The following is a 12867-nucleotide window of genomic DNA, read 5'->3' as shown; positions in this document are numbered from 1 at the left end:
GTCGCTGCCCGCTTCTCTCCCCCTGCCTTTCCTGGGGTCTAGAGCCCTGCTGCCCCATTGCCGGCGCCGATAGCCAGAGGGAAAGAAGCGGCGCCGACAGCCAGGGGGAGAGAAGGGGGCAGCGGCACCCATTGCCGGCGCCGCTGCCCCGTTGCCTCCCCCCATCCCCGGTGGCATAATTACCTGTTGCCGGGGTCGGGTCCGCGCTGCTGCAGGCCTCCGGCGTGCGTCCCCTGCGTCGTTGCTATGCACTGCATGGCGCGGCGCATGACGTCAGTGCGCCGTGCCGTGCATAGCAACGACGCAGGGGACGAACGCCGGAGGCCTGCAGCAGCGCGGACCCGACCCCGGCAACAGGTAAACTCTTCTCCAGAAGACGCACCTTGCATCAGCAGACTTTCAAAGACTGCAGAAATTGTGGGTGGGCAAAGTATTGCGTTCCCCAGCTGTAGATGGGAAATCTGGAGTAGTGTTGCTCGCGAATATTCGCAATACGAATTTTATTCGCGAAAATCGCATATTCGCGAATATTCGCGAATATAGTGCTATATATTCGTAATTACGAATATTCGTTTTTTTTTTTTTTTCACAGTACACATCACAGTGATCATCCCTCTCTGCTTCCAGCTTGTGTGGTGTAATGAAGGCTCTAATACTACTGTGTGAGACTGGTGTGCGAATTTTTGCATATGCGAAAATTAGCATATGCTAATTTTCGCCTATGCGAATTTTTGCCTATGCTAATTTTGTATATGCTAATTTTCGCATATGTTATTTAATACTATAAAACGAGAATATTACGAATATGCGAATATTCGCGAATATATGACGAATATTCGTCCATATATTCGCGAATATTCGCGAATTCGAATATGGCCTATGCCGCTCAACACTAATCTGGAGTAATAACATTGATTCATAAATCCTTCCCCTATGGCTTACTGTCCCATGATGTTGATTCAGAAGGACGCATGGCCCATGTACAATTGGAACATAGTGGCCAAGCTTATGATGTCTATAATATATATATGCCCCGAATGGTGATAATAATTTTTTTTTTTTACACTTCCCTAGCTCACACTGTTCAACGTGCAGCAGGACCGCTGACAATCTTTGGGGGAGATTTGAACTCTGTAGTCGACCCTAATATAGACAAGAGATGCTCTTAATTGCAGCCCATAGTCACCCAACATAGTGACAAGGTGCTCCCTCCGTTTAAGAATCAGACGGGCCTCTTAGATGCATGGCGTCACCTTCATCTAGATGACCGTGAGTCCACACACTTTTCACATGCTCACGACTCTTGGTCCCGCATTGACTATATCATGAATAGTCGCCAGCTGGGAGCCCCCTTACAGGCTGTGGATATCCAGGATCTAGTTATTTTGGATCATGCACCAGTGGTCTTAGAGCTCCTGCTGTCCTGCCCCAAAGGGTCGGACTACTTATGGAGATTCCCATCTTATCTTGATAAAGATTAATCTTTTCTGGGCCTTTTGCAGCGTTGGTGGCTGGAGTTCGAGACTGATAATGCAGCACACAAACACAACCCCACACTTTACTGGGAGACAGCCAAGGTGGTCATTAGGGGCAACATTATGGCCTATAGTAACTCCCTTAAACGCAAAACACAGGATGGTCCCGCAACAGCTAGCGCAACCTTGTCAGAGACTTACTACTGTTTTATTGCCTTCCCTACTCCGTCCCTTAAGCTTCAGTGGCAGGAGGCGAGGGCTTCCTACGAATTGTGGTTGGACAGGAGAGAACGAATATATAGATTGCAATTGGAGGCAGACATGTTCAGACACGGTAATAAGGCCGGACGCCTCCTGGCAAGACTGGCTAAGCGTACGCATCCATCAGCCCACGTCTTGGCGCTCAGAGACGCCCTGGGGCAAGTTAAAAATAACTTGCATTTGGTAAATGCAGTGTTGGGCTCCTATTACACTGACATTTATTCGACATCTCCCACTCCCATTGTTGAGGGGGAAAAGATTTTTGAGGGCATGTCTCTGCCCACACTGTCGGAAGAACAACGCCAGAACCTGAATGAGGAGGTGTCAGGAGAGGAAGTGACAGTTGTTATCCGATCTCTGGCTAATAGCAAAGCGCCAGGAGGGATGGCTATCTCAGTGAGTTTTATAAACCCCTCATATGGCAAATTGTCCCCACCTTAACATCTTACTTCAATGAAGTGTTGCATACTGGGGCATTGGCTAAAATGGCATATATTAAAGTACTCCCCAAGCCGGGAGAGGATCCTTTGGATCCTGGATCTTATTGCCCCACATCCTTCATCAACCAGGACGTGAAGTTGCTCTCTAAAATACTAGCAGATCAGTTGGCTAGGTTTCTGCCTTCATTAGTCGGAGATCACCAGGTGGGTTTAGCGGTTACTAATATTCGCAAAGTCTTGGCAGTTGTGGATAGCGTCTGGTGCCAGCCCCAGTCAGCCTTTCACCCAACCCTACTTACACTTGATGCTGAAAAAGCTTCTGATAACATTCGGTGGGACTAGCTGTGGCTGGTGCTGTGCAGGTTTGGGATTACCGGGCGTTTCTGCGCCTTTCTAACAGGCTTATATGATAATCTCACGGCCAAGGTATACACCCCGGGTATTCTATCCCCTTCAATAACTTTGTCGAAGGGCACACGTCAGGGCTGCCCGCTGTCGCCCTTATTGTTTGACTTGGCAATAGAACCCCTGGCGCGTTTCCTTGTTTCTTCCGACTTGTTTAAGGGCATTATGGTGGGCTCCCAGGAACTTACACTTTCTATATTCACTGATGACGTCCTTTTGTATGTTAGTAGGCTTAGAGAGGATGTTCCCAGGATTTTTGAGTTCCTTTCTTCGGCTCTTCACGGGGTATAAGGTTAAAGGGGTTATCCAGCATAATGTGATTTTAGTACGTACTTGGCAGACAGTAATGGACATGCTTAGGAAGGATCTGCGCTTGTCTTGGGCTAAATGGCTATGCTGTGAGATTACCATAACACAGTGGCTAGCTTTCTGTGAACTTGTATTTCCTGTTTTCAGTTTTCTTGTTTGCCTACAAATGCCATGATACCATTTTCCTCCTTCCCACACATCAGCTACCCCACCCATTGAAACATAAATGAGCTGCAGACCTGTGGTCTTCAATCAGGATGCCTACAGCTGTTGCATTAGTTGCAGATTGCTCTCTCCACCCATTGAAGCAGACGGGCTTCCTGTCATCAGCTGACTAGTGAGTCAGGTCTCCACCGCATTGCAAGCTGGGAAAAATCCGAGACAGCAGTCATTTTGTATGTTGTTAAAAATAAATATTGGGGTGCAAATCACATAAGAATTGTTAGAAAACTGTCACACACAGGTAAAGACACTATATTATGAACTACACTAAATTTACAGCCCCTGTAGCATAGTCAAGTAAAAAATAAAAAAAATTCCCGGAATACCCCTATAATGTTGCGAAAAGCATGCTGTTGCCCTTAGGATAGGCTCCAGTGAGGGGGCTGTACCCTATTGAAGAACCGGGAGTAGTGGTTACCACTTCTTTCATTACCTATTTGGGAATACACATAGGAAGGGCGCCTGACAGGCTTTACTCCCTTATTTATGTTCCACTTTTCAAACGTATATTGGCAGAGTAAAAACGCTGGGAAAACCTACCACATTACTTTTTAGGCCGTTGTCACCTTATTAAAATGATTAGTTTTCCACGATTATTATCTATTCTACAAACACTTCCACTGCTCCTAAAACATGACGATGTCAGGTGTCTTAATTCTGCTTTTACGCATTTTTTTGTGGCAGGGCAAGTGTCCACGTATAGCTTTACAGAAACTTGTGTTGTGTAGGACGGAGTACAATTTCCGAATGATAGGGGATATAATCTGGCATGTCTATTCCATCCATGTGATGGATTGGATACATGGCTCTACATTTTACTCCAATCTGAGGGTTGAGAAGGCAATGGCTGCGCCATGGTCTCTAACGGCATTGCTGCACACTTCTTAGGCTAACCTGCCGACAGAGATCAAGAGCTCGGTGTTGCTTAGAAACACAATCGTGATGTGGAAGGAGGTACGGAAGGCGTTTGGCCTTATTTTCCTTCTATCCAAAAGGATGCCCTTGCGTGACCATCCGGAATTTCCTTAGGGTTGTTCCTCTTCCTGGCTGAGTTCTTGGGGCACTAAGGGGGTGACTGATGTAGGGACTCTCATGCTTAGAGACGAATGCAGATGGCTTGCGCCGATAGACATACTTAGCATGTTTGAACTCCCGCAGTCTCACATGCTCTATGCCATTCAGGTTTATGCTTTTTGCTCCTCCAGACTGAGGGATCTTTCACGGGAAGCAACAGCTCATTCCCTCGATGATGTTATTGGCACGGAACCAAGAAGGGTCTTGATCTCAAACTGGACTTTGCAAAAAATTTTAGCACTTTGGAAAGATGGACTCTAACATCGCTGATGTCACCCTGGCTGGCTGGGAAGCAATCCGTAGGCATGTTATTAATGAACGCTGGCGAGAGACATACTTTAAGCTATCTCATGCTGCTTTGTATGGGTTCAATATACTCCCTCACCCTCCTTTCCGGATTGGATCACCAGTTGCCCTAAATGTTGAGCACCACTCATGAATTAATATCACGGGGCCTGGAAATGTTCGCATTCGGTTGACTACTGGCAGTTGGTGGGGACCTTTATTAAGGATCACTGGCATACACCGCTCCCATTTACTCCCCAGTTCTTCTTATTTCATGAATTACACCCACCTGGGGGGCTACAGGGGAGGAGGAGAAGATCCTGCAAATTGTACATATTGCACTTTTGGTTGCCTTGAGATGCCTTTTTACCAAATGGTTAGAAGCAACTACTCATGATTTGCCTATGCTGGTGTGTCAACTGAAGACCTTTATGGGGATAGATAGATTAGATGCAGAGAGACATAAGGATTCCACATTTTTTCAAGAAGTAGTGCTCTTTTATTGTGTCTCATTTCGACTCTTTGGGGATAGTTGATATTGTATGCTCTTTTTGCCATACTGAGTGGTATTGTATTGAGGCGTTGCAGGGCACACTGGAGGCCTTGCACTTGCCTGATGACTGAGTAAGTTTATCTTTTGGGTATGGTGGCCCTTGAGAGTCGAGTTGAGCAATCTCTGCATAGCACATCTTTTCTCCTTCTCACTGTATTGTGGGCTTTCCTTCTTAACGACTGAAGGGAGGCGGATCGGGGTATTATTGTGCTGGGGAGGAAATGAATGGATGCTCCACTGCAGTATTTTCCTGGACTCCTGCTCAGTTCCTGTTTGAATTTTATATATCATTGCAGCTGAGTGACTCATCTGCAGAAAAGGAAGACTGTCCTCTTGACTTTAAGTACTTTTATTTGCACCGGTTCGAGTGACTTTTCTATATTTTTCTTGTATATGTTACCTTATATGTTTTGAAAAAGTTTACAAAGAATATATTATTTAAAAAAAAAAAACTGTCTGAACGGAAAAATGCAAAAACACAAAAACGGACATTACAGTACCCTCCCTTTAAAGAGGGGCCACCGGACCGTCTAAAATAAACACAAAATAAGCAAAACATAAATCAGATAAAATGTATTTAAAAAAATACCACGATTGCCACCTGGACGCAAGTGCTTGGCTAAGGGATGGAGGCACGCCATACTGCAGCTTCCAGGACAGGCTGTAGAAATACTTGCATCTGGTCCACTTCAAAAAACGGAAAGCCAAGAAAACGGAAAGTGGCACCAGAGCAGAAACCAGGAGATGCAGGGGATGAACAAATAAACTGAATGTAAAACACGTCAGGAAACATAGAACACTGTTCTCACTGGACACTGAATAAAGAACAAACTAGATTCCCCACTCCAAACATGGAGGGACATCAATACCAAAGCCAAATAGACTACTAGCCAGTGGGTACACTCCACCGTGTGATCAGGATACTGGTCTAGAGGGAAACAGAAATATAATACACGGAACACTAGACTGAGAACCAGATAAGTTTGAACAGACTCTACTAAAGCCAAACTCCAAACATGGAGGAATACAGGTCAGGATACCAAACAAGAATTTACAAAACCAAACTCCAGAACATGGAGGTATCCGGGTCAGGATACAAAAAAGAGAGCACAGGTACAAGCAAGACTCACAGTGTGAACACAGACTAAGATATAACAAGGTACTAAAAGCCAACAGATGTACTTAAAGGGGTATTCCAGGCCAAAACTTATTTTTATATATCAACTGGCTCCGGAAAGTTAAACAGATTTGTAAATTACTTCTATTAAGAAAATCTTAATCCTTCCAATAGTTATTGTCTTCTGAAGTTGAGTTGTTGTTTTCTGTCAAACTGCTCTCTGATGACTCATGTCCCGGGAGCTGTGCAGTTCCTATGGGGATATTCTCCCATCATGCACAGCTCCCGGGACGTGACATCATCATTGAGCAGTTAGACAGAAAACTTCAGAAGCTAATAACTATTGGAAGGATTAAGGTTTTTTAATAGAAGTAATTTACAAATCTGTTTAACTTTCCGGAGCCAGTTGATATATATAAAAAAAGGTTTTGCCTGGAATACCCCTTTAAAACCAAGCAGACTAAAATAGTCATAGTCAGAATAAGAACTAATCACCAGCCCCGAGTTCAGCAGAGCTCGGGTTTACATAGCCCCACCCAAGTTCCCATTGGCTAAAAGCATTAACTATTCCCTAGCCAGGGAGAATAGCACAGAAAACAGTTCATACATAAAACAAAGTCTGAACAGGGCCTAAAATAGAAAAATGCAAAAACACAAAAATGGACATTACAGCTACCTCCAAAAAGTAGCACCAGAGAGATTTTTTGCATATCCTTCTTATCAGAAATCCCAGAGGAGCATAAATGGCCTATACAGTACATTTCCACCCACCTTTATGGCAAAAAATGACCCCTTTGTTCTTATTGACACACTGGTAATTTCATATCTTCCAATGTCCTGTTTTTCGTATAAGTGTTCATTGAGATAGATCTTAAAGGAAGCAGAACCTATGAAAACATGTGCAGAGTGGGGGTTTCTGGGAGGCTTTGCAGATTTTTATAAGTCATTACTTATGGCCTGCTATTCATTTTCATGCTCAGTTAACCACTAGATGACACATGGCGTACCTGTATGCCCTGGCTGCCTGGTGCACCAGTGCATACATCTATGCCCTGGAGTGTTTACGGTCTATGAAGTGATCACAGGAGCTGCATTTGCTTCATAAAACATTGGTGACGGCTGCTATCGGCAGCCGACAATCACAGTCTGTTAGCGATAATGCCATTAAAGGGGTACTCCGCTTCTAGACATCGTGGTGGCATGACATCACATGGGGGCGTGGTGTGATGTCACAGCCACGGCCCGAACCAAGCTTTCGGAACGAAAAGTTCAGAATGCCGAGTTGGCGTGCAGAAGATCTCGGGGGTTCCCAGATCAGATCTTCTGCCCTATTCTTTGGTGTCTAGGGGCGGAGTACCCCTTTAACCCTATGCTGTGATCAATGCCCATTATGACATCTGAATGACATTTAGATGAAGGTGGGTCTGGGGTGTTCATTAGATCCCCACAGCACAATTGCAGGGGAATAATGAGCTACAATGGTGGATATTTGCTACTCACCTCCGTTAAGCCCAGTCGTTGCTCCTCTAAAACAGTCTTCAGCAGAGTGTAGTAGCAGGCCGCCTATTTCACTGTACAATGCTATGCAATACCATAACATTGTACAGTGAATGCAATCCAATGATTGATTATAACAGTCCCCTGTGGGGACTTAAAAAGTGTAAAGTAAATGATAAAAAAAAACTGTTTTTAAAATTATATAAAAGCCCCTTCCTTCCTAAAATGATATAAAGTCCCCTGTAAAAAAATAAAAAAATAAATAATTAAAATATTTGATATGTGCATCATGAATGGCAAAATGTGCAAATAATTAAATGCCAGAATTGCTAATTTTGGATCATACAGTATATCAGAATATTTTTAATAAAAAGTCATATATCATATATCAGAAAAAATTTATAAAAAGTGCTTAAAGGGTTACTCCGCTCCCCAGCGTCCGGAACTCAATGCTCCGAACGCTGGGTGCAGGCTTCCGTGTTCACGCCTGCCCCATTGTGACATCATGTCCCGCCCCCTCAATGGGGGAAGGGGGTGCCACGGACGTCACGCCCCCTCCCATAGACTTGCATTGAGAGGGTAGGACGGCCGTGGCGCCCCTTCCAATAGACATTCATTGAGGGGGCGGGGCGTGACATCACATCATGGGGCGGGGCGTGATGTCACGATGGGGCGGGCATAAACTCGGAAGCCCGCACCCAGCATTCGGAACATTTTGAGTTCAGGATGCTGGGGAGCAGAGTAACCCTTTAAAGAGTCCTATAAAAAAGTGTTACTGATAAAAACTTCACTAAAAACTAGATCTTTATAAGGCAAAATAAAAAGTTGTAGGGGTTAGTTTAGGCCAATGTTGTGCATACATATTTTGTTATGCCCTTAAGGATGTACAACATAATTATACAGCGCTGCAGTGAAGTACTTTGCACATGGTGCAGTAAAATTATGGCACACCTATAAAGCAAACGCAGGAGCTGCTCTCGCTTCAGAGCGGGTGATTCCTGGCTGCTATCAGCAGCTGTGGATTCACTACTATTGGCCGACATCAGTGATCCTGATATCTGCCATCAACCTTTTAGATGCTATGATCAATGCCAATCAGGGCACCCTCAAAAGGGAAATTGAGGTGTCGGTGGGTCCAGGACAAGGGCATAGCTAGGAATCACAGGACCCCGATGCAAAAAAAATTGTCCTGGGCCCCCCTACTCCCCTATGACCCGCTTTCCCAATCCCTGATGACCCCCTTACCTGGCCTTGGCTGTACAAAGACATTAATGAATTACAGGCAGGGCCGAACTGGGACCAAAAAATCAGGGATTTTAAAATAAGCAGCCCATTTTTATGATGGGGGTCCTTTGTTCAAGTGTCTGTCCAGCTGTTGCAAAGCTAAAAATTTGTCTGGAGAGCCACAGATTGGGTCAGACAGAATACACAATATCAGTGACCTGAGTAATGTCTTCTCTGTTGTCTTTTCTTTTCTTCCTCATATTGTCCGGGCACTAGGTCTTTTTCCAGCTACATCTTCTGCAGTGTCTGACACCCGCACATCATTGGTTCCTCACATTGATAGGAGATCCTCATCCTCTATATAAAGACATTAATCATTATAATCCTGCCTAATACTGTGCCCTCTGAAAACAATACTGCCAGAAACGGTACCCCCTGAATATAATACTGCCACACTGTACCCCCCGAATATAACAATGCCACCCACTGTGCCCCTAAATATAATACTGCCACACACTGTACCCCCTGAATATAACCCTGCCACCCACTGTGCCTCTAAATATATTATTGTCACACACTGTATGCTATGAATATAATACTGCCACATGCTGTACCCTCAAAACATAACCCTGCTATACGCTGTACCCTCTAAATATAACCCTGCCACACACTGTGCCCATAATAATAACAATAATTATACTGTCACACAGTGTTTTTTCTCAGTTCAGCTAAATCCCACCACTGCACTGTCCTCCTCCAGATCCATCTGTCCTCCTCCAGGCTCAGTGTTCTCATCACCTCATACACTGCCACCCCCTCCTGTACCCCATCCTCGTCTCCCCCCCCCCCCCCGTACCCTATCCTCGGTCTCCTCATCATTCAATCCCACCCCTGAAAGATGCCCACAGCTTAATGGAGCTAAAAGAACCCCCGCAACGTGATTGAGGGTCCCCTTATCTGCCTCCTTCAGCCGGATCGCCGATTCAATTATATAGTATTATACAATATATATATATAGTATTATACAGTACGTACAATCTAATGATTGCACATAAAAGTCCCCTATGGGGTCTTAAAAATTGTAAAATAAAAAATAAAAAAAGCTTCTAAAATTATATAAAAACCCCTCCCCTAATAAAAAAAAAAAAAAGAGAAGAAAACAAATCCCCCTTATTTTCTCATTTTACAAAAAAAAAACACCAAAAATACAATTTTTTTATCACATCATATGTTGGAATTTTTTTTTATATTAAAAGCAATCAAAAAGTCCCATCAAAACAAAGAGTATACCAGTAAAAAGGACAGATCATGGCGCAAAAAATTTGCCCTCTCCCTTGTATACGGAAAAATAAAAACATTGTAGGGGTCAGAAAATGACAATGTTATGCATACCAATTTCTTTAAAAAAAAGTTAGCATTTTTTAAAAATCTATATATATAAAACTCAACGTGTGTGTGTATGTATGTTTGTGTGTATGTTCCAGCATCACGTCCGAACGGCTAAATATATTAACATGAAACTTGGCACACATGTTACTTATATGTAACAACAAACATAGGATAGGTTATTTAACCCTTACTCCCCCCCCCCCCCCCCCATTTGCCAGGGGCGGGGTTTATGTTTAAAGTCCCATACAAGTCAATGGGAAATATATGTTACTGCATAACTTCCAAACGGCTGGAGATATTTCGTTAATACTTGGTCACATGTTACTTATATGTCCACTTAAAATATAGGATAGTTAATTTAACCCTTAACTACCCCCATTTGTGAGTGTCCGGTTTTTTGTTTAAAGTCCCATGCAAATCAATGGGAAATGTATGTTCCCTCATTACTTCCGTACGGGTGGACATATTTCAATACCAGGTACACATATTACGGGTCGGGATAGGAGGTCGAGAGAGGAGGTCAAGATAGAAGGACGGGATAGGAGGATGGGATAGGAGGTCGGGATAGGAGGACGGGATAGGAGGTCGAGATAGGAGGTCGGGATAAGAGGTCGGGATAGGAGGTCGGGATAGGAGGACGGGATAGGAGGACGGGATTGGAGGTCATGATAGGTCGAGATAGGAGGTCGAGATAGGAGGTCGGGATAGAAGGTCGGGATAGGAGGTCATGATAGGAGGTCGAGATAGGAGGTCGGGATAGGAGGATGGGATAGGAGGATGGGATAGGAGGTCTGGGTTAGGAGGTTGGGATAGGAGGTCGAGATAGGAGGTCGGGATAGGAGGTCGAGATAGGAGGTCAGGATAGGAGGTAAGGATAGGAGGTCAGGATAGGAGGTCATGATAGGAGGCCGAGATAGGAGGTCGGGATAGGAGGATGGGGTAGGAGGATGGGATAGGAGGTCGGGATAGGAGGTCGAGATAGGAGGTCGAGATAGGAGGTCGTTATAGGAGGTCTAGATAGGAGGACGAGATAGGAGGACGGGATAGGAGGATAGGATAGGAGGTCGAGATAGGAGGTCGAGATAGGAGGACGAGATAGGAGGATGGGATAGGAGGTCAGGATAGGAGGTCGAGATAGGAGATCGAGATAGGAGGTCGAGATAGGAAGTCATCATAGGAGGTCGTGATAGGAGGTTGAGATAGGAGGACGAGATAGGAGGATGGGATAGGAGGTCGGGATAAGAGGTCGGGATAGGAGGTCAAGATATGAAGTTAGGATAGGAGGTCGAGATAGGAGGATGGCATAGGAGGTCGGGATAGGAGGTCAAGATAGGAATTCAGGATAGGAGGTCGAGATAGGAGGACTGCATAGGAGGTCGGGATAGGAGGTCAGGATAGGAGGTCGAGATAGGAGGTCGAAATAGGAGGTCGGGATAGGAGGTCGAGATAGGAGGTCGGGATAGGAGGACGGGATAGGAGGATGGGATAGGAGGTCGGGATAGGAGGTCGATATAGGAGGTCGGGATAGGAGGTCGGGATAGGAGGTCGAGATAGGAGGAAGAGATAGGAGGACGGGATAGGAGGTCGGGATAGGAGGACGGGATAGGAGGTCAGGATAGGAGGTCGAGATAGGAGGTCGGGATAGGAGGTTGAGATAGGAGGATGGGATTGGAGGTCGGGATAGGAGGACGGGATAGGAGGACGGGATAGGAGGTCGAGATAGCAGGTCATCATAGGAGGTCGTGATAGGAGGTCGAGATAGGAGGAAGAGATAGGAGGACGGGATAGGAGGTCGGGATAGGAGGACGGGATAGGAGGTCAGGATAGGAGGTCGAGATAGAAGGTCGGGATAGGAGGTCGAGATAGGAGGATGGGATTGGAGGTCGGGATAGGAGGTCGGGATAGGAGGTCGAGATAGGAGGATGGGATTGGAGGTCGAGATAGGAGGTCATCATAGGAGGTCGTGATAGGAGGTCGAGATAGGAGGTCATCATAGGAGGTCGGGATAGGAGGTCGAGATAGGAAATCAGGATAGGAGGTCGAGATAGGTCTGGATAGGAGGTCGAGATAGGAGGTCGAGATAGGAGGACGGGATAGGAGGTCGGGATCGGAGGTCGGGATATGAGGACAAGATATGATGACGGGATATGATGACTGGTTAGGAGGTCGAGATAGGAGGTCGGGATATGAGGACAGCATATGGGGTTGGGATATGACAACAATATATGAGGACGGGATATGAAGTCAAAAGCTTCCTCCTTTGTTTATTTACCTCCCCAACAAGGATTAGGAAGGAAAAACCGGGCAACGCCGGGTACTCAGCTAGTAGCACAATAAAAGCGAAGCTATATAAATTGTGTATTGTTTTCATCGCATTGACCTACAGAATAAAAATAATGTATTATTTTTTCCATAAAGTGCTCTGTGTAAAAACCAAACCCCAAGTATGCAAAATACTTTTCTTATAAATTTCTGCCCACAAATAATGTTTTTTTGGTTGGGCTGTACATTTTATTGGTAAAATAAGTGCTGTCATTACAAAGTTCAATTATTCATCCAAAACACAAGTCCTCATATGGGTCTGTAGATGAAAAAATAAGAGTTATGGATTTTAAA

General features: G+C 45.0%; 1 protein-coding gene across 1 annotated transcript in view; it reads right to left on the bottom strand.

Annotated features, from left to right (window-relative positions):
- Positions 1-8337: 8337 nt before the first annotated feature.
- Positions 8338-12867, bottom strand: part of ZNF831 (zinc finger protein 831) — a 142632-nt gene continuing 138102 nt past the window's right edge. The window contains exon 6 of the mRNA XM_056549067.1: positions 8338-9219. Coding sequence (XP_056405042.1) covers positions 9151-9219 — 69 coding nt within the window. The 3' untranslated portion in view covers positions 8338-9150. The remainder of the gene's footprint in view (positions 9220-12867) is intronic.

This window comes from Hyla sarda, chromosome 12 (assembly GCF_029499605.1).
Source record: "Hyla sarda isolate aHylSar1 chromosome 12, aHylSar1.hap1, whole genome shotgun sequence".
NCBI lineage: Eukaryota > Metazoa > Chordata > Amphibia > Anura > Hylidae > Hyla > Hyla sarda.
The sequence above is the reverse complement of the archived record's forward strand: the minus strand, read 5'-3'. Positions and strand labels throughout refer to the sequence as shown.